Source organism: Athene noctua, chromosome 22 (genome assembly GCF_965140245.1).
Source record: "Athene noctua chromosome 22, bAthNoc1.hap1.1, whole genome shotgun sequence".
In the NCBI taxonomy this organism is placed as follows: Eukaryota; Metazoa; Chordata; class Aves; order Strigiformes; family Strigidae; genus Athene; species Athene noctua.
Window position 1 is genome coordinate 7286131 of NC_134058.1, and position 26248 is coordinate 7312378.

General features: G+C 42.7%; 1 protein-coding gene across 2 annotated transcripts in view; it reads left to right on the plus strand.

The window, feature by feature from the left end:
* UBR4 (ubiquitin protein ligase E3 component n-recognin 4) overlaps positions 1 to 26248 on the plus strand; it is a 77768-nt gene that overhangs the window by 14343 nt on the left and 37177 nt on the right. The window contains exons 20-61 of one of the 2 annotated variants that reach the window (XM_074924673.1): positions 214 to 346; positions 767 to 846; positions 1473 to 1601; positions 2070 to 2252; positions 2506 to 2628; positions 2717 to 2946; positions 3579 to 3703; positions 4276 to 4373; positions 4503 to 4660; positions 5356 to 5565; positions 6584 to 6685; positions 7566 to 7666; positions 7862 to 8060; positions 8293 to 8481; positions 8826 to 8889; positions 9083 to 9274; positions 9892 to 9962; positions 10087 to 10234; positions 10764 to 10991; positions 11215 to 11385; positions 11481 to 11663; positions 11950 to 12108; positions 12720 to 12872; positions 13166 to 13393; positions 14223 to 14380; positions 15456 to 15627; positions 15798 to 15999; positions 16298 to 16461; positions 16641 to 16857; positions 17249 to 17465; positions 18829 to 18861; positions 20028 to 20091; positions 20573 to 20707; positions 21369 to 21543; positions 21801 to 21938; positions 22375 to 22496; positions 23100 to 23211; positions 23723 to 23853; positions 23996 to 24173; positions 24365 to 24469; positions 24946 to 25101; positions 25767 to 25935. In XM_074924673.1, the coding sequence (XP_074780774.1) occupies positions 214 to 346; positions 767 to 846; positions 1473 to 1601; positions 2070 to 2252; positions 2506 to 2628; positions 2717 to 2946; positions 3579 to 3703; positions 4276 to 4373; positions 4503 to 4660; positions 5356 to 5565; positions 6584 to 6685; positions 7566 to 7666; positions 7862 to 8060; positions 8293 to 8481; positions 8826 to 8889; positions 9083 to 9274; positions 9892 to 9962; positions 10087 to 10234; positions 10764 to 10991; positions 11215 to 11385; positions 11481 to 11663; positions 11950 to 12108; positions 12720 to 12872; positions 13166 to 13393; positions 14223 to 14380; positions 15456 to 15627; positions 15798 to 15999; positions 16298 to 16461; positions 16641 to 16857; positions 17249 to 17465; positions 18829 to 18861; positions 20028 to 20091; positions 20573 to 20707; positions 21369 to 21543; positions 21801 to 21938; positions 22375 to 22496; positions 23100 to 23211; positions 23723 to 23853; positions 23996 to 24173; positions 24365 to 24469; positions 24946 to 25101; positions 25767 to 25935 (6305 nt within the window). The remainder of the gene's footprint in view (positions 1 to 213; positions 347 to 766; positions 847 to 1472; positions 1602 to 2069; positions 2253 to 2505; positions 2629 to 2716; positions 2947 to 3578; positions 3704 to 4275; positions 4374 to 4502; positions 4661 to 5355; positions 5566 to 6583; positions 6686 to 7565; positions 7667 to 7861; positions 8061 to 8292; positions 8482 to 8825; positions 8890 to 9082; positions 9275 to 9891; positions 9963 to 10086; positions 10235 to 10763; positions 10992 to 11214; positions 11386 to 11480; positions 11664 to 11949; positions 12109 to 12719; positions 12873 to 13165; positions 13394 to 14222; positions 14381 to 15455; positions 15628 to 15797; positions 16000 to 16297; positions 16462 to 16640; positions 16858 to 17248; positions 17466 to 18828; positions 18862 to 20027; positions 20092 to 20572; positions 20708 to 21368; positions 21544 to 21800; positions 21939 to 22374; positions 22497 to 23099; positions 23212 to 23722; positions 23854 to 23995; positions 24174 to 24364; positions 24470 to 24945; positions 25102 to 25766; positions 25936 to 26248) is intronic. The other variant, XM_074924674.1, reaches the window with a different exon arrangement.

Genomic DNA, 26248 nt, shown 5'->3' on the forward strand with positions numbered 1-26248 from the left:
TTCACTATTGAGATTTTCAGCACTGTTCTCATCAATGGGATGCTAGTGTTTTGCATGTGGCTTTTTCAGTTTTTGGAAGCCTGAACACTGATTTAAAGTCCTCACTCCAGGATAAAAGCCAGATAGGGTCCAGGGCTTCCCCCTACCCCTTAATGACAAGGATGTCATGGGTGGTTTGTTGTTTGTTTGTTTGTTTGTTTGTTTTTAACTTAGGTGCAATATAATTTGCTGACACCACCCATTGGCTGGGTGAGTGGATCCCAGGACAGTAGCAGACGAACGTCTGTCCCACTTTATCATGGCTTTAAAGAAGTGGAAGAAAACTGGACCAAACACTGTCCATCAGGTAAGAAAGAAAATGTGAGGAATTTTTTATTCCAAGATCTGCTTTTACAAATAAATGAGAGCTGTTCCTGTGCACCGGTGTGGGTAGCTTTTCCTGCTTTTAATGGGCGTAGTTACAATAGATAGATAAAAATCCATGTAATACAAGAAAGGTTTTATTAAACAAAATTATTGTTGTCTAGGAGTATGCTACAAGTAATTCAAAGTATGTGTATTTATTATGCCAGGATTTTATGAGCAGGAAAACCTTGGCTACCTATATCATAGGTTAAAAGCATGTGTAGTGTGTCGTGGAACTAGCTTAGAATCTGGTATTAGTTTTAAAATATGAAAGGTTGTGGGGATGGAGGAGAGAGGATAACACAATACTGCCTAATTAAAACAGTCACTTTGAATGTTATTTTCTGTCCTCACATTCCAGATGCAGTTCCACAGCCCAGATTCTACTGCATTCTATCTCTAGAAGCTTCTGAAGATGATCTGAACCGTCTCGATAGCATGGTATTGGGATTTCTGTTGTAAAGACTTTTCTGTAAGCCTTCAGAGGGCCATGGGGATTTGACAAGTGCCAGGGAAAATAGATGAGAAGGAAAGACTTGATGAAGCAGGGAGACTGGAAATTTTTCACAAAGTGGAGACAAGAACAGTGGCTGGATAAGAATATGGCCTTCCTTTTTGCACCTAATTGCATGTCAGGGAAGTCAGTATGCAAAGTCTATGAAGATGTGTTGACTACTTGTAGTAATACTTGTGATTCAAATCTGCACGTTACGGCAGAGAGCCCTTTCAGAGCCACACTTACTTTTCAGTGCTGCTGAAACACCTGAGACAGACACATGACATTAGAGTTGCTTTCTCATCATTTTGCTCCACGTTCATCTGGCATTTTGTTTTCTCACTAAATTTGTTGTCGTCAAGGTTCTGGGCTTGTTTCATGCATGCTCCCTTGTAGGAGTTCATTGGCGCTCTGGCTGGGGAGAGAAATCCCTGACAGAGCTAACTTCCTGAAGTTTTATTTTGCATAATTTTGGTCTGTGGGTATTCTGAATACTTAAGAGCTTGGCTGTATATGAATGCAGAGCTGTGCAATTTGCAAAGCAAAGATCCCGACTTGTCATCTCCTGCAGGTCTGTGAGGTCCTTTTCTCCAGGACTCTGAAGTATGATGAGCTTTACACAGCCCTGACTTCATTACTTGCAGCTGGGTCACAGTTTGATACACTCAGGAGGAAAGAGAACAAAAATGTCACTGCACTGGTAAGACTGTGTTGCTGTAATGTTGTCTGTGTTGAGGAATAACAAGTTTTCAAACTCAGTATTCAAGTATTTAACCAAAGTGTTCTTGACAGTGGTCAGAGTAATGGGGAGCTTAAAAATCCAGTGGCTAATGGTAGTGTTTATGGCAGTGGTACATCTCATCTGAGTTTTTAATTCATAGCATGTTTTAGACTTGCTATATGTCCCTGGTAATTCCAGGACATCTGGGTAGAATATGATGAAGAAAAAAAATAAATTTATTATCTTTCCTTTTTTCTTTTCTCACTCCACTTTGTTGCCTGATTTGTTGTGTAATATGACAGAAACTCTGTCCACTATGTGTTCATCTGATTTGACACATCTACAGGAGTCTGGAGTCTCTGAGATAATTTCAGTAGTTGCGACGATTGAAACTGCAATCTTTACTAACCTTTCTATACTAATTTGGCCAATTGTATTTTTGCTTAGGAAGCCTGTGCACTTCAGTACTACTTCTTGATACTGTGGCGGATACTAGGGATTTTACCTCCATCCAAAAACTACATGAATCAGTTGGCTATGAACACGCCAGAGATGAGTGAATGTGATATTTTACACACGCTGCGCTGGTCCTCCCGTCTGCGAATCACGTCTTACGTCACGTGGATCAAGGTACAGCCTCATCTTTACAGGGGTGTTTTGTAATGTTGTTGATAGTAAGAATGTCAGTCTCTTGTTCTTCCATGCTAACTGCATGTGGGATTTGTTATGTGGGCATGGTGGTGAGAAATGGGAACTTACGTCCGTGTTTTCTAAAGTGTTCTAGCCTGGTAATTGGCACAGCAGTTAATTATAGAGCACTTCTAAAGGGAGAAAGGTCTTTTTTAAAGATCTTTTTCTTTTTCTTTTTTTTTTTTATCTGTAGGATCACCTTATCAAGCAGGGCATGAAAGCTGACCATGCTGCTTCTCTCATTGAACTGGCCTCCAGCAAGTGCAGCTCAGTGAAGTATGATGTGGAAATAGCAGAGGAATACTTTGCTCGGCAGGTAAGATGGTGTGAATGCAATCGTGCATATGGAGCTTCTCTTTTGTGGAATGATTTGCACTGAGTGTTCCATCCCTTTGTATTTTAAGATCTCTTCTTTCTGTGGTGTCGATTGCACAACTATTCTCCAACTGCATGAAGTTCCCAGTTTACAATCCATTTACACCCTTGATGCTGCAATTTCCAAGATTCAGGTTTCTCTAGATGAGCACTTTTCCAAGCTAGCTGCAGAAACTGATCCACACAAGTCTTCAGAGATAACCAAGAACCTCCTGCCTGCCACCCTACAGCTTATTGACACTTATGCGACATTTACCAGGTACAGTCCTTAGACTTGCTGGTAGGAATAGTTTTCTTCTGTGCGTAGGGCTTTTTTGCATTTTGTTTGTTATTTTCTTAGAGGTAGATGCTTTTTTTTTTAATTACTCTTAACTCATGTCCCCTAGAGTGTCCATTGTTTTAAAAGAAGGATAAAAAGTAGCTTCTCAAGCCATGTATGTGAAGTTGTTGTTTCTAAGTCGCCTCCTTGTCTGATCTTTCAAGGCTTTCTTGCAAGCTTGCAAAACCAGCTTTTCCTCCAAAGACGAAACCTCCTCTTACCACTTTCTAGAATAGTGCTACTTAAGGTTATTCTGCTGAGATTATGGCGAGACTGTGAAACCATCAGGAAAGAGAGGGGGTTTAATTCTTACATTAAGAGTATGAAGTCTTCTAAAACTCTTGTTAGAATCTATGTAGAAGAAAGCAAAAGTAAATCAGCTTTTTCTTTTGAGTGCACTTTCCCTGATAAGTAGCTTAGAGGAGATAAAATCCCAGAACTCCTAGTGGTATAATAGAAAGTATGGGGCAGAACTTCAGAAGTTTGCTTTCTTATCTGCCACTGTATTGACACACTTAGTTCTGAAATGCACAGCTGTTTCCTGAAATAAATCTTTTCCATCCTGAATGCAGATCTTACTTGCTACGGAGTGTTTCTGAAGAGGGCTCCACTGAGAACAAACCCTCTGAAGAGAAGCTCCGAGGTTATGCTGCTGTCCTGGCCATTGGATCCATCCGTTGCAAGTCTAATACTCTAGGTGAGGGTTTGGATAGTTCAGATTTCCTTCTCTCTTGAGGTGAAACTTTCTACAGTACTGCCCACGTTCAGCTTCAAAGCCATACACTGGCTAATGTATTCTTTTTCTGGACCACTGTGTTCAAATGAGTATATTATCCTGCCAGCAGCAGACCAAGATGTCTTTTCCTTGTAGAATTGTAACAACTGAAAGAGGCACAAGCCTTGAAAGTGTAACTGTCTTGTGGGCTTATCTGTCTTAAGGAAGTGCTTTTCTAACCATGTCGATGCTTCGGTGGCATCGCCTAGTTAAGGGGAATTATGAAATGTTTGTATGTTGAAGACTGCTGTGAATTAGTATTTTTGCCATGTTTCCTGTTGTTTTAATAAAGTGAAAGAAGCTGGGAAGCTCTTGCAAACTTCAGGGATATTTTTGACCTGTAGAAAAGCACGTAACTAGCCCTCGGTAGAACTACAGCTCAATTTAGCTACAGTTGTGTCTTCATCTAATTTTATACAGTGTTGTAGAAGCATTCTGGTGTTCAGTAGGACCACGGAATTGCTCAGTGGCTTATGATTCTGTATTAATTGCAGGTCCAACACTTCTTCAGAACTTGCCATTAGCTGTGCAGACTTTATGTGAATCATGGAGTAACATTCATACAAATGAGTTTCCAAACATTGGCTCATGGGTGAGTGCAACCTCATGGATTGATCTGATCTGATCTTGACTCCATAACTTGCTGGGAATAGCAGGCAGTGGGTCTTTCTGTTGAAGACAAATGGTTCTGATTTTTGTGCGTGTGTGTCTCGATCCTTAGCGCAACGCCTTTGCGAATGACACGATCCCTGCAGAAAGCTACATCAGTGCAGTGCAGGCCGCCCACCTCGGTACTCTCTGCAGCCAAAGTCTACCTCTTGCAGCTTCCCTAAAACACACCCTGCTCTCCCTGGTCAGACTCACTGGGGATCTCATTGTGTAAGTGCTGTTTTTTATATTACATTCTAGCTATATAGATCTGTTCACTCTTCTGAATGTCTGTCTTCATCAGGCAGTTTGGGTGCAAGACTCAGTGAACTGGTGCTGTGTTTTGAACCAAGCCTTTAACGGAGTTACTTTGAGTTTACAATTCTAAATGAATGAAAGAAAGCCTTTCTGTCTTGATCTGGCATCTCTAGGAGTCAGACTCCCTGAGAGAAACCTTTAGTCCTTTTTGTCAAATAGGGACTTGAAGAAATTGGGATATAAACTGAGACTGTATGGATCTAATTAATTAATTAGTGTTTTGTTATCATTTGAGTGCTGTTTTCAAAGCACAACAGAAAAGTGAAATGAATTTTTTTCCAAGGGATTTAGTCTTAAGGTATTCTGAAACAAAAAAATAGTTGTTGACACTACAGACGAGTCCAAAAGCTGTACTATGCGATAGTGTCTTGGAAAATGTTGTAACTGTATATATGTAAAAGTAATGTGCAGTGTTTTCCAAATGAGGACTGTTTTTCTGAGGGGAAACATGACTGAGCCAGTATATTTATCCCAACTTTTTAGAAAGGGTTTTTAGCACAGGCTTCCATCCAGACTTGTGCCTTACTTGTGTGACTTCTGATTTAACCAATAAGGGTGTTCTCTGATACATCATGCAGAGAATTAACTTGTTTGCTTTTCCTTTCAAGCTGGTCAGACGATTTGAACCCACCTCAGGTGATTCATTCCCTGTTACCCCTCCTTTTGGAGACCAGCACAGAGAGTGTGGCAGAAATAAGCAGCAACTGTCTAGAAAGGATCTTGGGCCCTGCAGAATCAGATGAATTCCTGGCACGTGTTTATGAAAAATTGATCACAGGATGCTATAACATACTGGCCCATCACTCCGATCCAAACAGGTAACAACGGGCTGTGTGGCTTGTAGTTGTCCTCCAACAACGCTGTATACAAAAAATTACTACAGTATGTTTAAACATCAGTGTCACTTCTTGAACAGCACAACAGAAAGGCACAAAAATCAGCTTATTCTTATCTGTTGAAGACTTCTCTACTTGTAGACTAAGAATACAAGATGTTTTATTCACTTTACCAGAATTTTCAGCACTGCTGTTCAGGCATTGTGGATTTTAATCATCTTTTGTAACTCTGGATGGAGCATGTATATATCTGGGTAGCTTTTTATTTAAGCAAATAGAAAATTATGTAAATACGAGCACGAAATCAAAGCTGAAGATGCCGACCTAACTTGCTTTATATTCCTTTGTCTCTGTTCTTGCTGTTTGTAAGGATGGCTAATCCCTGTTTTATCATAGCAAACTAGCCAGATTTGTGCTTCCCACCCATCACTGTGTGTGTAGAGGAAATAAGCTTGATTTGCTGATGATGGTTCTACCCATCTGAAGCATAAAACCATTAGGCATGATGATGTTGTGTCTTTTTAACACTGATCCTCTCTGGATGGAAGGTATTCAGAGGGAGATCTACCACGCCTTCTGGTAGACAACGTGAATGTAATTGGATTTTACTTGCAGAATGCATTGTGGAGTGGGGATGAGCACAGGGGAGAATAGGGAGGAGTAACACTAAAAGAGACTTAAAGTGTGAAAAGAGCAGCTGTTTATAGGAATTTGTCATGTGAGGTGTCTGAAAGCTCTAGATTATTCTAGGTTTCTGACTGTGTAACTTGCCTTACAACATCATGTGCTTTGACGGACTTTTTTCTGAACATTTGGTGGATTTGTTGGTGTTTTTATATGTTCATCAATTGTTTTTCTCCTATCTCTTGGAAGGAGAGATGCTTTCAGTTAGTGGAAAGTTTATTAGAATTGTATTCCAAAATTGATCACTTCATGGCTCTCAGAATTGTTGAAATTGCTCTTATATATTCTTATTTAATCTGCATCTTTTGATCCTCAGTGGCCTGGACGAGTCTATCCTGGAGGAATGTTTGCAGCATCTGGAGAAACAACTGGAGAGCAGCCAGGCCCGAAAAGCCATGGAGGAATTCTTTTCGGAAAGGTGAAGTCTTCCTGAAAGTTGTAGCCCAGGAACTTTATTTCTCTTCCTTTTTCTCTTAGCTTGTCACTGTCAACACCTAAGTGATGTTAATGCCATTGCAAGGAAAATACAGAACGTGTAAAGGTGGGATACCCTTCAAGCAGCACAGGAGAGTGTGAAAAGACTTTCTGTGTGGGAGAGGACCTAGGTCTTTGTCACTCCAAATGAAATATTCAGCGAGTTCCAATAAGGGATTATCAGTGGGAGCTCTTGTATGATGATTGTTTTGTCAAAGGCATGATAAGGAGGTTTTTGAGAGATTCTGGTCTATGAGGCAGTTGCAGATCAAGCTGCAAAATCCCAGGTTCTCCGAGTGCTTCCTTGGGGCAATGAGCTGATGATTTTAAGGGTGGAGGTGAGATGTTGGCCTGACAGAATTATGAAGACAAATTGTGATGGAAACAGCATAGCACAACAACAGTGTTCTGAAGAGATATGAGGGTGAACTGGAGAGAAGTTTTTCTCTATTAGAAAACCAAGCGTTGTCTGGTTTTGCTGTCCTCTTGTTCAACACTTCAAAGCTGAAGCAGTCTGATGGCTGTACTTTGTTAACATGGAAGGGAAAAATGGGCAAGAAAATCTTGAATTTTGCTTTGGAAAACAGTAGAGGCCCTCTTGTGACTCGATATGTGGAGAATGCTGATAGGCTACTCAGCAGCTCATGAGACTTACAAGCTTTAGTCTGAGCTAAGGGTTTGCTGTTTGAAAGCAGCTTTGGTGAGCTCTGTTAATGCAAACTATTGCTAGTCGTGAATGTGAGGGCAGATATAACTAAGTGCAAGTGATAAAAAGGAATGGGTCATCTTTTACAAAGCTGACTTAATTTCCCTCCTCCATATAGTGGAGAACTGGTCCAGATCATGATGGCAACAGCCAATGAAAACCTCTCAGCGAACTTCTGTAACAGGGTGCTGAAATTCTTCACCAAGCTCTTCCAGCTGAGTAAGTGATTGTTGAATCTCTTCTGTGCTGCCTTTGTCCAACTTATACTGTTCTTGTGTTAGACTGTGATATGAACATGCATGAAAGAAAAGCTGTAAGACGAAGTGGAGTGACACCTTCACACTTCTAATGGAAAGCTGTCTTCAAACACGCTCGCTGTGTCATCTGTCACTCACCAGTTTTTTTCTCCACTAGCTGAGAAGAGTCCCAACCCCAGCCTGTTGCGACTCTGTGGCTCTTTGGCTCAGCTGGCTTGTGTGGAGCATGAACGTCTCCAGGCCTGGTTGATCAGGATGACCATGTCCCCACCCAAAGATTCAGATCAACTGGACATTGTGCAAGAGAACAGGCAGCTGCTGCAACTCTTGACAACTTACATTGTTCGGGAAAACAGGTGATGTACAACCTTTCTCGTTTCTTTTTTGTGTGCTGTTCATTTCTTTTGTTCTCTGGATGTGCAAATTATTCGTGAGTTGCTGATGGCTTCTTGTTGTCAGCTTTCAAATGAAGTGACGAAATGAAGTTTGCCCTGAAGGCGTTGCTGTGTCAGTGCCCTTGCAGTGTGGGGCTTAGCTGTATTTTACCAAGTGATGTACCCTGTCTGAAGCTTTCCTCTTTTTTATCAGCCAAGTCGGAGAAGGTGTGTGCACTGTTCTGCTGAGTACTCTAATACCAATGGCAACAGAGATGTTGGCTAATGGTGATGGCACAGGCTTTCCTGAACTGATGGTCGTGATGGCAACTTTGGCTAGTGCAGGACAAGGCGCCGGCCACCTCCAGCTTCATGGTGCTGCTGTTGATTGGCTGGGCAGATGGTAAGAGCCAGCTGTGTCCTGCTGTTTGTTCATTTGCATCGTTTAGACTGATTTCCCTCCCCCTGCCCAGTAATTTAGAGACAGAAGTTCATATTTACTGATACATGCTTATTTTTTAGTTTGTTGTTCATTGTTTGGAATATGAAGTGCCTGAGAGAGGCTGATCTGTGTCCCCTTGTTAAGAGTAACCATGTGGTTTCTTTGTCTTGATGGTTCAATTACTGCATTTATACATTTCCTGTTAATCTAAAGCAAACTGAATGCTTGAAGCTATTGGAGAAAACTGAGTTTATGCTTCTCAAAGACTGTTAGCTGTAATGATCTTCTCTGTTGTTTTGTTACAGCAAGAAATACCTGTCGCAAAAGAATGTGGTAGAAAAAATGAATGCAAACGTCATGCAAGGAAAGGTAGGATGTGTGGCTGTTCCTTAACTTGCAGGAATAAATCTGGGGCATGAACTGTACCAGCTGTCTTGTTTTGGTTTCATAGTGGGAGTTTTAAAGCGATTTGGTCAAGGGGACTCTTTTCTTTTCTTGCCTTACAGCAGCTATTGTGGGATCTAAGCATTTCCTCTCATTTTCATTCATCTCTGCTTTATAGCATGTGACGATCCTGGAGTGTACGTGCCATATTGTGTCTTACCTGGCCGATGTCACTAATGCCCTGAGCCAGACCAGTGGCCAAGGGCCAAGTCACCTTTCTGTCGATGGAGAGGAACGGGCGATTGAGGTGGATTCAGACTGGGTGGAAGAGTTGGCAGTGGAGGAGGAGGACTCTCAAGCTGAAGATTCGGTAGGCAATAGTCACAGCTAACTCTGCAAATGAAATAAAGGTTTATTTTGCAGCTACCAAATCAGAATTACTCAGATTATAAATGAAAATGTTGTTGTTGTTTATTCCCTAATGGGAGACTGAGTGAAGAACCCTACTTGTCAGGTCTGGAAGAGAGTATCTGTCATTCGTACGTAGATCTGTTGACTTTGTGATGTCGACAAAAGTTAAAAGGTTTTTTTTTTTCTTAGAACACAAAAAGAAGCAGGGTGAGATGGGTTTGTTCCTACTTGTTTGTCAGTTACCGGCTTTTGTATCAACAGGCATCGTAGATTCGGCTTTTAAGTGCTGTTGCATGGGGAAAAAGCCCCCTGTTATTAATACATTCTTTAAAATCTGTTGTCCCAATATATTATTTTTGTTACTGTTTTCTTTTTCTTGATTCACTCTTTTGAGTTGCTGTAAAGCGTTGCCATTTCCTTTCTCCATGTGGTTTGGTACCAGCTGCTTTTTAGCTGGTGCTAAAACTCGCTGTTCTTAAAATGCACATTTCGTGTCTGAGGAGCATTTTCTGTACCATGTGCCTTTGCTGTAGCTGCAGTTATAACACCTTTCTGAAACAACTTTCTTCTTGACAGGATGAAGATTCTCTTTGTAATAAACTCTGTACCTTCACTATCACACAGAAAGAATTCATGAATCAACATTGGTAAGAATCTCAAACTTGTGTTCAGAATTTCAGCCTGATTATTTCTGGCCACTGAGAAGGAAGCAGGCTGTGGAGCCTTCCTGAGGCACTGTGTTTTATAACTTGTCTGGCTTATTTTGTGCAGGTATCACTGTCACACTTGCAAGATGGTTGATGGGGTTGGTGTTTGCACAGTTTGTGCTAAAGTTTGTCACAAGGATCATGAGATTTCTTATGCCAAATATGGATCGTTCTTCTGTGACTGTGGAGCCAAGGAAGATGGCAGTTGCTTGGTAAAGTGTCTTCATGTCAACGTACAAGCTGTGCTTTCTTCAGTTTTTAAAGCCTTTTGCAGAGGCTTCTGTTCTGCAATAAGTTGCATCATGATATGAGTGTGTGCGAGTACTAAGACTTGAGGGCCTTGGCTTTATGATGAATCCTCTTAATTGACACCTTGCCTGGTGATTTATTTTTTTTGCACCCAATAAGTGCATTGCAAATCTCTGTCCTGGTGACTACTGGGATTCCACTTACAGAATTTGCAAGTTAGCTTAAGATAGGCAGCAGTCAGATACCAACTTTTCCCATGTTTTCCACTGAAAACAAAGTAACTTTATCTTAAATATTCAAATTTTGTCTAATATTTGGCTGGGGAGTGGCATGCAAGATAATGTGTTATTTCTTTAAAATTGCAGTCTAAGAGAATTACACTCTGTTTCTTTAAAATTATGTTAATCTTGCTGCTATTACAATCTGTATTTATTTCATTAGTGGTGAAATTGAGTGGGGTTTGGGCTTTCAGCATTGCTGTGTCATTCCCAGGCTTTGGTGAAGAGAACTCCCAGCAGTGGCATGAGCTCTACCATGAAAGAATCCGCCTTCCAGAGTGAGCCCAGAGTGCCCGAGAGTGTCATTCGACATGCAAGCACCTCTCCTGCAGAGAAAGCCAAGGTCACCATCAGTGAGGGGAAGGGCCCTGATGAAGAAAAACCCAAGAAGAGCAGCCTGTGTAGAAATGTTGAAGGCTGTCGAGAGGAATTGCAGTCCCAGGTATGATTATCAGCTAGCTGTTAAAAGAAGATGGTTGATGATGAGGATTTAGGCAGACTGTGTTGGTTATCAGCCAAGTTGCTTCATTTTTATGCTGCTTTTTATGATCAGGGAATCATAAAAAGAGGTGCCAGGCTAAAAAAAAAAATGGGTGACACACAGCTCTTGTGAAAACTTCTAGCAGGAGCATCTTGTCCTCATTTGCTGTATCTGTTTCTTGTAGGCTAACTTCTCCTTTGCACCTTTGGTGCTGGAGATGCTGAATTTCCTGATGGATGCCATTCAGATAAACTTCCAGCAAGCTTCAGCCATGGGGAGCAGCAGTCGTGCCCAGCAAGCTCTCAATGAGCTCCATACTTTGGACAAGTCAGTAGAAATGACCGATCAGTTGATGGTATGATGCTAAAGGAGTGATTAAACAGTGGATAGGTGGGATTACTTTATAAACAGAAACATTTCAGTGCTATACTTTTGTATGCTTCTACTCAGGTCCCAACTCTTGGCTCTCAAGAAGGTGCTTTTGAGAACGTCCGCATGAACTACAGCGGTGACCAGGGCCAGACGATCCGGCAGCTGATCAGCGCTCACGTGCTGAGGAGGGTGGCCATGTGTGTGCTCTCATCCCCCCACGGACGCCGCCAGCACCTGGCTGTGAGTCATGAAAAGGGCAAGGTGAGTTCTCTAACTCTGTAGAGGATGTTGGATTGTAAAGGAAAATGAAACAGCCTTAGAGCACTGAACAGCAAGCAGAATAGGATCTGTTTTGCCTGTCCTGAGATCTGGATATTCTGTAAAGTATTGCATAGCTTAGAAAACCCTCTCGTTCTGCAGAGAAAAGAGTTCTTGCAGCAGAAACAGTGAAAATTGTGGGGACACAGTCATAGAGCTGAAATTGAAATGCTTTTTTCCTCCCCCTCAGCTGTAAAGTTGGATAACTTGAGTTCATTTTATTCTGCAGATTACAGTCCTTCAGCTCTCAGCGTTGCTGAAACAAGCAGACTCCAGCAAAAGAAAACTGACCCTTACTCGCCTTGCATCTGCGCCTGTTCCGTTTACTGTGCTGAGCCTCACTGGAAATCCCTGCAAGGAGGACTACCTAGCTGTGTGTGGCCTGAAAGTAAGTGCCTGACAAACCCTTTCCTAGGCAGCTGGAAACATCAGCTCAAAACCAGCTGTATTTCTTTCTTCTGAGGAGCTAGCACAGAGCTGACTCCAAAGGTCTGTCACTAATTTTAGCTCATGAATCACTTTCCTACTAGATATATGAAGTAAAACAAGCAGGACCTAAATGAATAATAGGCTAAATGAGACAGTTGCTCAAAATAGTACTTCTTTATTGTATTTAAACCAATTTTAGTTTGACAGGAGTCAGGGTTTAGTCATGTGAAACTTAGTGTGTTAGAACTAGTCTGTAACCACTAGTGTTTTGTAGCAAGGACACTTCATTTTAGTATTCTCCCAAATTTAGATTCAGCTTTCACAGTGCAGAATCCACAAATCTATTGTTTAGCTCTGAAACATCTGGACTCTGTGTGGTTTTGTGTTTTTTTTTTTTTCATTTTGTTTTTTCTTTACAAACTTTCATGTCCTTCATCTTAAATGGAGGAATTGCAGATTCTTACTCGTTATTGGCACTAAGAGGAATGCTGGCTTTTAGCTCCATTCTTGGCTTGAAATGTTTGTAAACATTCTGTTCTAATACTTGACCAATTTTTTTCATTGCTGCAGGACTGCCACGTGTTAACATTCAGCAGCTCTGGATCAGTCTCTGATCATTTGGTACTTCATCCCCAGCTAGCCACTGGAAACTTCATCATTAAAGCTGTGTGGCTGACAGGTTCTCAAACAGAGCTTGCTATTGTGACTGCAGACTTTGTGAAGGTATGTTTGATCATAAACTGTGATGATAAGCAGTCATCTTCTTCCAGACATCAATCTGGATCTTTGTGGAGCTGCCTGTAGAAGAATGTGATAACATTCTTAGTTAGAAATAAATTGGAAATATAAATTTGTGGTGTTTGGCTACTGTTGCCATAAGAAAAAGCAAAACCAAAGAACCCAAAGAACCAAAAAAAAGAACTGTAACATCTAATAGGTGTCAGTTGTCTCAATTCTTGTCTGTTTGCACTGTTTTGTGTCATAGTAGCTAATTATTTCGTTGATCCTTCCCACAGATTTACGATCTCTCTGTAGATGCCTTGAGTCCAACTTTCTATTTCCTTCTACCGAGTTCCAAAATCAGGGATGTCACTTTTCTTTTCAACGAGGAGGGGAAGAACATAATAGTGATCATGTCCTCCGCTGGGTACATCTATACACAGCTCATGGAAGAGGCGAGCAGTGCCCAGCACGGACCATTCTATGTCACCAATGTGCTTGAAGTCAATCATGAGGACCTAAAGGTACTGGTGACTACCCTTCCTTGTAGTATGGGTTGCAGTGGCATTCTCTCTTTTGTCTTACATGTGAAGGCAGAAGTTTCCTTTTTTCTTTTTTTTTTCTCCCCTTTTAAGCCCCCTGATCTAGATCAATGAGCTTGCCATTCCTCTAAAGAGAAATATCCTTGTCGTGAAAGGGGGTGGGGGTGAAAATTCAACCCCTTGATCCTTTCATCTAGAAAATGGAGCATGTTTTCCATGGCTGGCTCTGAAGTCATGCCCAGCAGGGTTTCTCAGCAGGCAGATGGCCTCAGAGCAGCGGTGTTCTCAGAGCGAGGCACTCCAGAGGCGCAGTGACCAGAAGAGATAAAGTTACTGACCATTGCTGGGGCTGCAAAGGTGGAGTGAGCCTTTACAGAGCTGCTCTTGAGCAGAAACAGTCTTGGGGCTGACTTTTAAAATCTGTCCACGTTTCACTCAGTGTTTTTACCCCAACCTGCTCCTAAACGGGAATAGATGAGAAGGCCCTCAGGAAAGCTCTTTCATGAGCTGGAAACATGGGGAGTGCTCCATGTGAGATTGTCATACAATGTTCCAGCACACGGTGCGGTAGCTGAGGGCGCTACCCACAGCCTACAGTCTCAGTATCCCCCTTCAGAAGCCTTTGAAGTATCTGATGGATGAGTTCACCCAGGAGTTCAGCTTTGAAAATTATTATTTAGGGCTGCATTCCCTCACTGCTGGGGAGGGGGGAGAGGCTTTTGAAATAATTCCGTTGTGAGAAATTTAAAAGCCCAACAGAGTGTTTTGGGGGATATGTGTTTATCTGAAATGTTTCTCTCTGATCCTACAGGACAGTAATGGCCAGGTAGCAGGAGGTGGTGTGTCAGTGTATTACTCCCATGTGCTACAGATGTTGTTCTTCAGTTACTGCCAAGGCAAATCCTTTGCAGCCACTATCAACCGGGCCAATCTGGAAGTGCAGCAGCTATTTCCAATTAACATAAAGAGGTGGGGCTTGTGTGGAAGATTCCCCTGAAGTTTTTGTTTCTGTTTATTATTAATAGATATTACTAACTATTCTTAACATCCCAGCTCTGAACGGCCCGAGCTTGTGGTGAAGAACCCCTTTTCGACTGATGATTTTTTTGCTGCTTTTCATGGTGCTTCTGCTCTAATTGCAGGATCATTTTGAAACCAAAGCTGGTTGTTTTGGCAGTGGGGCGTGCATGCATTTTTTTCTTCCCACTAGGATTTTGCAGCAGAAAGGTGGCTTCAAAGCAGTCTTGCTGCACAGTGCAGAGCTGCTACTGGTGCCGCAGCTGGAACCGATGGGATTACCCACCCTCGCGGGGGCTGCAAAGCAGGAAGCCTTTGTTTCCTTTCGACACCACTACTGCAGTGGACCTTGCGTACTGTGCATATTAAGGCTTATTTTCAGACTCCCTTGAGAGAAACCAATCTCTTAAGCTATGAATGTGGCAGGAAAAAAAGCTGTTCTGTCATCTGTCCTGATGAGCAGAGCTGGGCATTTAGGCCACAGACTCTTCACTAGCCTGATGGGAAGCTGCTGTTGTGAGTAGGCTCTGTAGACAGGATAAGTTCCAAGAGCTCCCTAGCCCCAGTTGATTTTGGCTTAGTCTTTGTGCAGGTTGGTTTGGTTTTTTTCTTTCACCCCAGTGAGCAGAGTCATGCAGATTCTCCTGCACTGGCATTTGCTTAGTGCTGCTGGGTGTGTTGAAATGTGGAACTGTGCATCTGTTCAGATAAAAAGATAGCTAAAAGCTATTTTTAAATTACTTCCTTGGGTTTGGGCATAAAATGTTGCTAAATGTCTGTCCTCAAGTGTTCCGGGTAGAGAACAGGGCTGTGAATTGGGATGCTTGTGCCTTCTGCCCACTCAAGTGACTGTCTCAGGTTTCTGACCTGTGAACTAGGCACTGATGTTCCTGGCTGTTCATTAATGCAGTGCTTTGAATTCCTGCTGAGCACGAAGCTTTAGCTGATTTGGGTGGTGATGAATTTTGTGTGTTTTCGTTTGTGTTGCTTCTTGAGTTAATGTCATTCTGCCCTTCATCTCTTGTAGTTCAAATGGTGGGAATAAGACTTCACCGGCACTGTGTCAGTGGTCTGAGGTGATGAACCATCCTGGCTTGGTGTGCTGTGTTCAACAAACCACAGGTGTCCCACTGGTGGTGATGGTGAAGCCGGACACCTTTCTCATCCAGGAGATTAAAACCTTGCCAGCCAAAGCAAAGGTTCGTCACAGTTCCCTGTATTTTTGGCCCTTAAAATGTGGTTTCCTTTATTCCGCCAAGAAGGTGGAACAAGGTAGTCTTTGCAGCTTTTCTAATGCAAAGAGTTTGTTTCTTCAAGCAGCAGTTGCCAGGGCCTTCCTTTCCTTGACTTGCATTGCTTGCCTTTGCAGATTCAGGACATGGTGGCCATCCGTCACACAGCCTGCAACGAGCAGCAGAGGACCACTATGATCCTCCTGTGCGAAGACGGCAGCCTGAGGATCTACATGGCCAACGTGGAGAACACCTCCTACTGGCTCCAGCCCTCTCTCCAGCCTAGCAGTGTCATCAGCATCATGAAGCCAGTCCGCAAACGCAAGGCAGCTGCTATTAGTAAGGGACTTCTCATACATACCCTGTGCAAGGTAGCACTGGCAAATGTAGGTGCAAAGGTTGATCGACATCGTATAGCTAACTTAAGACATTCACTTCTGACAATTACCAGTTAGCCTCAGGGCTAAGTACTGGCTTAGTCTGGGTTAAATGTTTCCACAGATATGTATATATTAAAATACATAGCTATCTGGCTCACATGGGTATTTCCAAAGGAGGCAGGCTCATTCTGCAGCTTTTTTACTGTAGCTTTGCCTGTTGAGAATGTATTTTGTCAAAAACATCTCTTCCTTTTTAGCAACTCGTGCATCCAGCCAAGTAAACTTCCCCATTGACTTCTTCGAACACAACCAGCAACTCACAGATGTGGAGTTTGGAGGCAATGACCTGCTGCAGGTTTACAATGCTCAGCAGATAAAGCACCGGCTCAATTCCACTGGCATGTATGTGGCCAACACAAAGGTAAATGGGGCAATTTGGACTTCTAGGTGATGTTATTGTCCAGATTGATAGCATGCCTTTTCTTAGAAATCTGCTTTTGTCCAAATGATGGCAGGCACCTGTGTACAGCCTTCAGATTCTTAGCTTAGGAGTGATTTTTTACTTCACCATTCTGAGCTGTGATTTTTTTTCTTCTTCAGCCTGGGGGTTTCACCATTGAAGTGACAAACAATAACAGCACGATGGTGATGACAGGCATGCGGATCCAGATTGGCACCCAAGCGATAGAGCGAGCGCCCTCATACCTAGAGATCTTTGGCCGCACCATGCAGCTGAACATGACCAGGGCTCGTTGGTTTGACTTCCCTTTCACTCGCGAGGAAGCCTTGCAGGCTGACAAAAAACTAACCATCTTCAGTAAGTCTTTGTGGATTGTTTGCTTTGACTACCTGTTGGTTTTGCTTGGGTGGGTTGAAGCTACTGTGCTTCACCTCATAGTAAGGAGGGTTTCCACAATCTGTTTGTTTGATCTGACTGCAGAAACAGGTTGAGGGGCAGATCCTGAACATTTTATAACTTCAGGGCCCAGTTTCTTGCTGCAGTTGATGAACGTGCAGTAGCTCAGCTCAGTAATTTTGTGTTGAGGTAATAGATAAAAAAGTGACCTTGAAAAGGAGACGAAATTGCCGGAGCGGTGGTATATTGATGCAGAGTAATTGCCATCCTGACCTTATAAGGCTGTCTGTGCTTGTTTTTATTCAAAAGAAACTGTTCTGTTAGTTTTTAAAAACTTCTCTCATTGCTGCAGTTGGGGCTTCTGTGGATCCTGCTGGAGTCACAATGATGGATTCCATAAAAATTTATGGCAAAACCAAAGAGCAGTTTGGATGGCCTGATGAGCCCCCCGAGGATTTTCCATCTGCTTCAGTGAGCAATGTTTGTCCCCCTAACCTCAATCAAGGGAATGGCACTGGAGACACAGAGTCGACTACCCCTGCTGCTGCCAGTGGGACTGTCCTGGAGAGGTATTTCTGCAGTCTGTCTTTATTTCTCCTTGAAAATTGGGTAGTTGCTGTAGAGGGGACCTAGGTATGCTTGTGTGCCTTGCTTAACCGGGAGATCTTAAGTGAGTTAGTGACTTGTTCTCACTGCCATACAAAACAACAACTAAAAAGTCAATTATTATCTTCTGAGGAGGGCTTTGTGCTCACTCTTGTTTTATCTGGTGGAGTAGATGGATAGATCTGTGTGCATGCTTTGTCTTGCTGAGTTCGTTTGTTTCAGCAGTCTTGAAGAGCTAAAAGAGATTTCTGCCTTCTTGGTACATTTTCTCATTTCAAGCTGGCCCTTTTTCATTCTCTAGAGCTCACAAAGATTAGACCTCTCTGAAATTAAGTTCCGTTTTGAGGATGGCTTTGTGTGTGACCTTGCTTTAAGCTAGTGGTTCCTACCAACTTATCTTGTAGCCCGTATGTCTCAGACTTAACTACTGGGGTGGAGAAAGCGTTAGGTTTTTTTTACCCTGCATATCCCTACTGAGAGTCAAACCACACGGGTGAGCTGGGCATATGTTTAGGAGAAAAAGGAGAACTTTTTTTTTTATATCCACCCCGTGTTCTTTTTCTGAGCTCAGTCTGTGCCATAAGGTTTGTAGAAAGCCTGGCAAGGTAGCGAGACTGGGAGGGAAACAAATCAGAGGAACTAGCACCGCTGAAAAAGTGAGCATTTTAAGGGATACGCTGCTTGACTGTAAGTGGTGGTTAGTTTTGTCTTACTGAAATTCTCAGGTAAAGGTTTGGGGCTTGAAATGTCAGTTAATGTCCACTTGAAGGACCTGTTTAGCCATCCTTCAATATCTTGTTCCTGAGATTTTTTTTCCTGTGCTTCTTTTCTCTTTTTTCCCCTCCTCTACTGTGACATCTCCACAAGATGTCCCCCTCTGCGCAGACATGCTTTCTGGTTTTCCAAAGCAATGGGATTATATTCTAAAATCTCAGAACCAAAGAAATTATTTTTTTTTATTTTTACTTATATCTTACAGAACGCAGCATGATTACCTTACAAAGGGCCTCTTGAGTAGGAACAGCTAATGGCTTTCAGAAGTTTGGTGTCTGCACTTTAAATTTAACCTTCAGTGGTGTTTTAAGCAATGTGCTTGGCTTCTCTGTGCTAGGTGGCCTGGATCTCCTTTATTTGTTTTGCTATTAGGCCAGTGTCTGCTGCTCAGACAGAAAGAAACATGCTTAGAGTTACTGTATATAGCGCTCTCCTGGCTTCCTGATTTCCCCATTTAATTTGCCTTTTGCTTAGAATGTGTTCTAGGGAGTTTTTCTGTGAGCTTTACACATTTTTTTTTTTTTTTTTTCCTTTTTCTTTGCTCCCCCCAAGTTCTGAAACTGAGTCCTTAACCACCCTGGACCGGTTAGTATGCCATCCTTTTCTCTGCACGAATGAGTGTGTGTCAGAGACCGAACACATGATGTGGCTTTTGTTGACTGTTTTTTTTGTTTGTTTTCCAAGTGACATTTGCTTCTTTACATTCTGGTCATTGCATGGCAGATGGTTTAGAGAAATGTAAAGATGAGGTGGTTTGCAGATTTTTGCTGTATACAGCATAACTGTTGCTTGTTTGACAGACTCCTCTTTCTGCTTTGTTCCCTCCTTGCCTCTTTTTCTCCCACTTATGTTCCCCTATAGCTTTCTAGAGGGTGGCTGTGGGTTGAGGAATGTTATTTTATATATCACCACCAGTCCAGACAATTGTTGTTTCTTCTACTTTGTATCCAATTGTTATTTCTCCCCTTAACGCTATCTCTTCCCTCCTTTTCCCTGTATTCTTGCACTGCTCTTTCTGGTGTGTCAGATGGCTTTTCAGGTAGTTCTACCACGAGGCATGAAGCGGGTGCTGTGAGGGAGATGCAGCAAAGGGCATGAAGTGGTGCTGTGAGGGAGATGCAGCACTTTGCCACAGGTTGTAAATAAGGTTTTCCCTCGGGGCAAGTATTTTACTAGCCTGCCTCACTGCTGTCAAAAGTTTGGACTTCAGCATCTCTCACTTGGGTCATACCCAGTGCTCCAAGTTAATTTTCCTCCAGAGTATTTTGCACTGAAACTCCAAATTGGAAAGAGCAACCTGTGTGAAAATAACAAGCGAGTAGAATCTTGCTCCCTTAGAAAAGTCGGTTACGCTTTTTCCCATGTGTCATACCAACCCTTGATCTGCAGTCATATGTACGTCTGTGGGCCATGGTGAATTGGTACTGTCAAGACAATCCAAGTTATCCCTGCTGCAGGCTGCGTAAGGAAATGTTTTATCCTCTTTGGTAGAGAAAAGCCCCTGTCTTTCAGCTGTGGATTATTAAAGCAGTCCTAAGTTTGTCTGTGAGCGTGAGCCAGGTTTAACTCTGGTCTGTAACACAATGAAATGATATGCATGGTGCCTGTGGCAGGTTTTATCATGCTTTGATTTTGTACTTGGCATTCGTTAGCTGTCTCTGAGCTACTCATGACTGTAGCCTGCATAAAGCAAAGTGCTAAGGAGAGAGAAGGGTTGCTGTACTCAAGCCTGCTTTCCTTTCTCCCTTCAGGCTAGTAGTGAGTTCTTTAGAAGCGCTGGAAAGCTGCTTTGCTGTAGGACCAGTGAACGAGAAGGCAAGTAACTTTCTGAATACATTCTTGAGCTTTCAGAGATGGGGGAGGAGGGGCAAGATCAGCAGCACCTCCTGCAGCCCTGGGGGCCTGATACGGAAGAGAGCCGCATCCGTTTTGCTCAGAGCACTGATCTGAAAGTTGACTTAGCGAAAAGCATTTGAAACTAGTTTAGAATGACAATTGGTATTTGCATTTATGGCTGGTGGGATTTTTGCGCTGTGAAGTGACCTCGTTTACAAAGCCAGCAGGGTAGAAGCCCATAAATCTCAAAAGGACTTGTTCTTATGTAGACATGTGAAATGTTCCTTAAATGTCAAATAATAAATTGAAGATGCTGTCAAAATGGTACTGAAGGAAGGCAGAAACTTGCATGCACAGTGCAGGGAGGGGAGGGAGCTGCAGGTATGCTGAGCAATCACTCATACATCACCCTGATGGTAAATGTACTGACAGATGGTTTTTTGTCTGTTCTTGGGAGCAGGAGAAGAATAAGGTGGCAGCTCAGGAACTGGCTACTATGCTGCTATCCATGCCAGCTCCTTCCAGTGTCCAGCAACAAACCAAGAGCCTCTTGGCTAGCTTGCACACCAGCCGCTCAGCGTACCATAACCACAAGGTAACACACTGCAAGGATTTCAGTGTCCCCTGTAACTTGCTGCTTTATGGTGGAGGTGCAACACACCCCTAGAAAGCCCTTCATTCGTGCAGCGTAAACACTGGCTAATTTTCCTTTAGCTCTCCCTGCCTGCCTCCGTGGCTTTTGTGTTTCACAACTTCACCACTTAAACTGCTTTTTGAAGATTTTGGTGGGAAATGCTGTCTGTTAACTTAGAGAAATCAGGATCTTGAAGCACATGATGTTTGTTTGCAAACTGTGTCCATAGCTCTGGTTTCCGTTTCCACAGGCATCTGGCTTGGGGTGATAGGGAAGCTCTGGGGTAAGCAGAGGTTAGCCAGTGTTCTGACATCGCTGCCGTAATGGCGTGGATGCCTGCAGATAGCCTTTGCTAACCACTTGAATGATTATGTTTATACACGGTCTTTCCATCCGTGTTTAAGCCTGGGGGGAAGCAAATATGAAAATCAATTCTCAAGCCAGATTTCTTTTGTTACAGGGTGACTTTTTAATACTAGTCGTCCTTCTTGATGACTCTGGTCAAGAGTTAAAACAGCAAGTGCTGGCTTTCCCCTGGATCTGTCCCACAGTTGTACTTCACTAGCTTTGTTGTGCTGCTGTCTGTTGGTTTTCTTTGCCTATATTATTTTTCACTTTACAGGATCAGGCATTGCTAAGTAAAGCCATTCAGTATTTGAGTTCCTCAACCAAAGAAGGAAAAGACCTTGATCCCGAAGTATTTCAGAGGCTGGTCATCACTGCTCGATCCATTGCTATCATGAGACCCAACAATCTGGTCCACTATACAGAATCAAAGCTGCCACAGTTGGAAACGGGTAGAGAAGTCTGTGATTTTTCTTCAGCTTTCTGTTGTGATAATTGAAGATGCCTCAGGGTATCTGGGTCGCTGTGACAGGGACTGTGTTTGACACATTTGTTATGTGTGTGATAGTCCTTGTAATGAGGACGTTGGAGCCTCTAACCAAAGCTATTTCGCTATTTCAAATAAACTTGGTGTTACCCTGCTTGTTACCCTACTTGTTACCCTGCTTTCCCCTGCACATATCTGACAACTATTTTTCGTTCTGTACAGAGAGTGAAGAAGGGCAAGAGGCCCAGAAACACGCTGAAGGAGATGGCTGCACGTTTATTACCCAGCTGGTTAACCACTTCTGGAGGCTACACGCATCAAAACCCAAAAATGCCTTCCTTGCCCCTGCCTGCCTGCCAGGTGTGCTGCCTCTTCATTTGCCTGTGTATTTTGAAGGATCCTATTTTAATCTTGTAAACAGAGAAAATTACTTCTTCCAAACTAGGCTTAAGATGCTAGTGATGCAACACATGTTTTCTATGGTATAGCTGCAAATTCTGCTCTAATGCTTTTGTTCAGAAGTAGGTGTATTGTGCTAGTAAAAAGGGACTCATGATTGATTTATTCACATTTGACTACATGGATATTCAGTTCAGTGGTGCTGGTATGTGGTGTGCACAGTATTCCATTAGGCAGACAAGACTGGTGTGTAAACTCATATTGGACTGCAATGTCAATATATTTGTGTGCTAACGTTGTGCCTTGAAGTCTACAAACAAAAGATGTTTTCTGCAGCGTCTCTATGTGCAGAAATGGAAGGATGGTTGACGACAGTCTTACTTCTATTCCTCCTTAGGTCTCACTCACATTGAAGCCACAGTCAATGCTTTAGTGGATATTATCCACGGATACTGCACATGTGAACTGGATTGTATCCACACAGCATCCAAGATCTACATGCAGATGTTACTTTGCCCGGTACGTGATCTTACTCTGCTCTGCTTCAGCCTATAACACTGCTCTGGGGAGGTTTAGATTGGATATTAGAAAAAATTTCTTCACCAAAAGGGTTATCAAGCGTTGGAACAGGCTGCCCAGGGAAGGGGTTGAGTCCCTGGAGGCATTTAAAAGCCATGTAGATGTGGCACTCGGGGATGTGGTTTAGTGGGACTTGGCAGTGTTAGGTTAACAGTTGGACTCGATCTTAAAGGTCTTCTCCAACCTAAATAATTCCTTGGTTCGGTGGTAGGAAGAGAATTAAATGCAGGTAGAACGATAATACTTAGTATAGATACAAAATAGAGGCTTGCAGCCAAAAACATAACAGCCAGAAGTGACTGAAGGGGAAATTTCTCTGTCCTTGTGTTTTAGTAATGTTTGTCATGCGCTGCATGTGGAACGATAAGTATTGCTTTGTGAGTGCTGGGGGAAACGGGGCGTTTACAAGTTAGGCAGTGACACATGTCTTACCTGAGTCATGACCAACAGAGAATCCTAAGTGTATTTTCAGCTATCTTTCCAAATACTGTGAATAAGCACTTAAAGCTTAACAAGTTTAATGATTAACTATTAACCCTCTAGGATCCTGCAGTGAGCTTTTCTTGCAAGCAAGCTTTGATCAGAGTGCTGAGACCAAGGAACAAGCGGAGACACGTCACCTTGCCATCCTCCCCTAGGAGCAATACTCCTATGGGTATGCAAGATCCATTCATCTTTGCTGTTAAATGAGCATTACCTACTTTATTTGTCAGAAAAGACAAGAAAAGATAGTACTAAAACCAGTCTTTCTCCTTTCTTTTGCTTGCTCTTGCCCCCTAAAAACTTTTTTTTTTTAAAATAAACATTCACTTCTTTGATATTCTGGGATTCAAAGAGGAGATCTTTTTGAGATACTCCTCTTTCAGTGATAGGGAAATCTGATTATTTTATCTAGAGGGTAGTAATCTAGACTCTATTAGTATTTCTGTGCCTATTGTCAAGTCCTTATAACTCAGTCATAAAGATGTGTGCAGACCAAAATTAGAGTATCAGATCTCCATCTAAGAGATACTTTTTTAGCATTGATGTGAATTGTAGTTGTCATGGAATCCATTAGTGATTGGGAGTGAACTGAGAATAGCTTAGGGTTTTTTCCAGCATTGATTACCTTGTTTGTGATGAAGTAAGGGAAGAGTGCATTTGTGAGTCAATCCTTTGTAACCCAGGAGATAAGGATGATGATGATGACGATGATGCAGAAGACAAGCTGCAGAGTTCTGGGATAGCAAACGGTGAACATATCCGACAAGAAAGCCAGGAGCAAAGCGAAGTTGATCATGGAGACTTCGAGATGGTGGTAAGTCCATAGTGCTTCTCTTTGGAGCCTTTTTAAGTATGTTAGGTACTTGAGTTTCATTTAGTTATGATGAATCAGTTTGTAGTGCTCCAGTAGCTTGTGGTGGTTTGGTGACAGCTCCCACTGTGTTTCCTCTCCATAGTCTGAATCTATGGTTCTGGAGACTTCTGAAAATGTGAATAATGGGAACCCTTCTCCCCTGGAGGCTCTTCTGGCTGGAGCAGAGGGATTCCCTCCTATGCTGGATATTCCTCCAGATGCAGATGATGAAACAATGGTGGAATTAGCTATTGCCCTGAGTCTGCAACAAGATCAGCAAGGTAAGATGTAGGCATTCTTGGCAGTCAAAAAGGTAAACAGAATAGGAGGAAATGGGAAGGAAACAAAACAGAAGCTGTTGATGTCACTGCCAACAAAGCAAAAATAATAGAACTATGAAATATACAGAGAAGGCCGGAGTTAACATAATTATTTGATGGAAAGATACTCATGATTTGTTTTCTTCTTGCAGGGAGCAGCAGTAGTGCACTTGGACTTCAGAGCTTAGGACTGTCTGGCCAAGCACCCAGCTCTTCTTCTCTTGATGCTGGAACGCTCTCAGATACAACAGCATCAGGTAACTGTTCACTGCGAGGAATCAAACTTCTTTGATTTTTGTCCTTAAAATTTGTTTGTAAATACGGTTTTGAAGAACCAATTATTACTGTTGGCTTCATCCAATTTTGGTAGTGTGTTTATGGGCTTTTCCTGCTTTGATGGACTTTCATTGCAGGCTTCTGAGGAATTTATTTCCTCTCCTTAAAATAACGCAGACAAAATAAGCCCTATACTGCATTTCCTTTGCATTTATAAACAACGTTGTTCTTCAAGTATCTTGCATGATTATCTATCTGATGAGAAGGTTTCCTTCTCAGGGTATCTCCCCTCCACTGCTTTTAGCAAGCTTAAATGTACTGGTGGACACTTCTGAGTTCCCTTTTGATTTGTAGTTGAAAATTGACTCAAGAAACAAAGACAAATATTCGTGGCTTTTCTTTCATAGCATGTGTGTCTTTTGAAGTTATATCAAGGCAGTGTTTTTACTTGTAACAGCTCTCTTTATTCTCTTAGCTCCAGCGTCTGATGATGAAGGCAGCACGGCTGCAACAGATGGCTCAACTCTCCGGACCTCACCTGCAGACCACGGCGGGAGCGTGGGCTCTGAGAGCGGTGGCAGTGCGGTGGACTCCGTAGCTGGTGAGCACAGTGGTGAGTATCTCTTGCTGCACTGGTGTCTGTACGTCTGTTTTCTACTGTAACAGGACTTTACCAGAGTGGGAGGGCATGGATAGTCCCTGGCAAAGAAGAAATCTCAGTTGCAGGTAGATGATGCCGTGTATCGTTTTATGGTTACTGCCAAAGTGCTGTACAGACTGAATATTTGCTCACTTTTTGTAGTTCTCTAGAAGTATGGAATCTGCAGTAGTTTTTGCTGCCCTGTACTAACAGAATGCAGTAGCCTAGAGCAAGACAAAAGAAATTCACTATACTGCTGAATAAATTTGGATGGGGTAGAATTAATCTCTCTCTTTTTTGTTTAGGGCTGATATCCAGGTAAAATAATCACACTTCTACTAAAAAATTATGTCCATCCTGCCCATCCATGCCTTCTCTGACTGGGTTTAAATTACTGCTGTGGAACCAATTCAGTCTGGGCCACAAAGATGAGTCTGGCAAGCAAAAGAATGCTGGGGGTCTTAAGTTGCATGTGTGGAAATGACTCTTGTAGCCTTATGAAGATAACCAAAGACACTGTCTCCTTAGAACCATAATTCCAAAGTATAGTTCAGCTGTGTTGGTTGCTGTGAAGCAGGCAAGATGCGTGTTCGATTGTGCTGACACAGTGTTTCCCTTTTTTTATTTCCCTTTTTCAGTGTCTGGCCGTAGTAGTGCCTATGGGGACACGACAGCTGAGGGCCACCCTGCTGGACCAGGCAGTGTCAGCTCGAGCACGGGTGCCATCAGCACTACCACAGGCCAGCAAGAGGGAGATGGCTCGGAAGGAGAAGGGGAGGCAGAGGGAGATGTCCACACCAGCAACAGGCAAGGGGCTTTGTTTTTCTCTTCAGGAATAGCACACCTGGTCTGCAGTGTCATTGTTTATAGAAAATTGGACTATAGGTGCTGAAATCCATGGAGTATCATTTGTGACTCTGGATAGTAAGAATCGAAAGCCAGAAACATAGAACCGAGCAAAATGCCTTCCTCTGTGTGTTCATGTGTTGAACATACCCAACGTGTGTCTCAGAAACTGCTGCCTATGTGAAGTGATGAAATAATCCTGCATGAGTCTAGTAAACAGAGGAATCACTAAAGTCTACAACTTGGGAGCTTGTGAAATTGAGTGTTAGGAAGA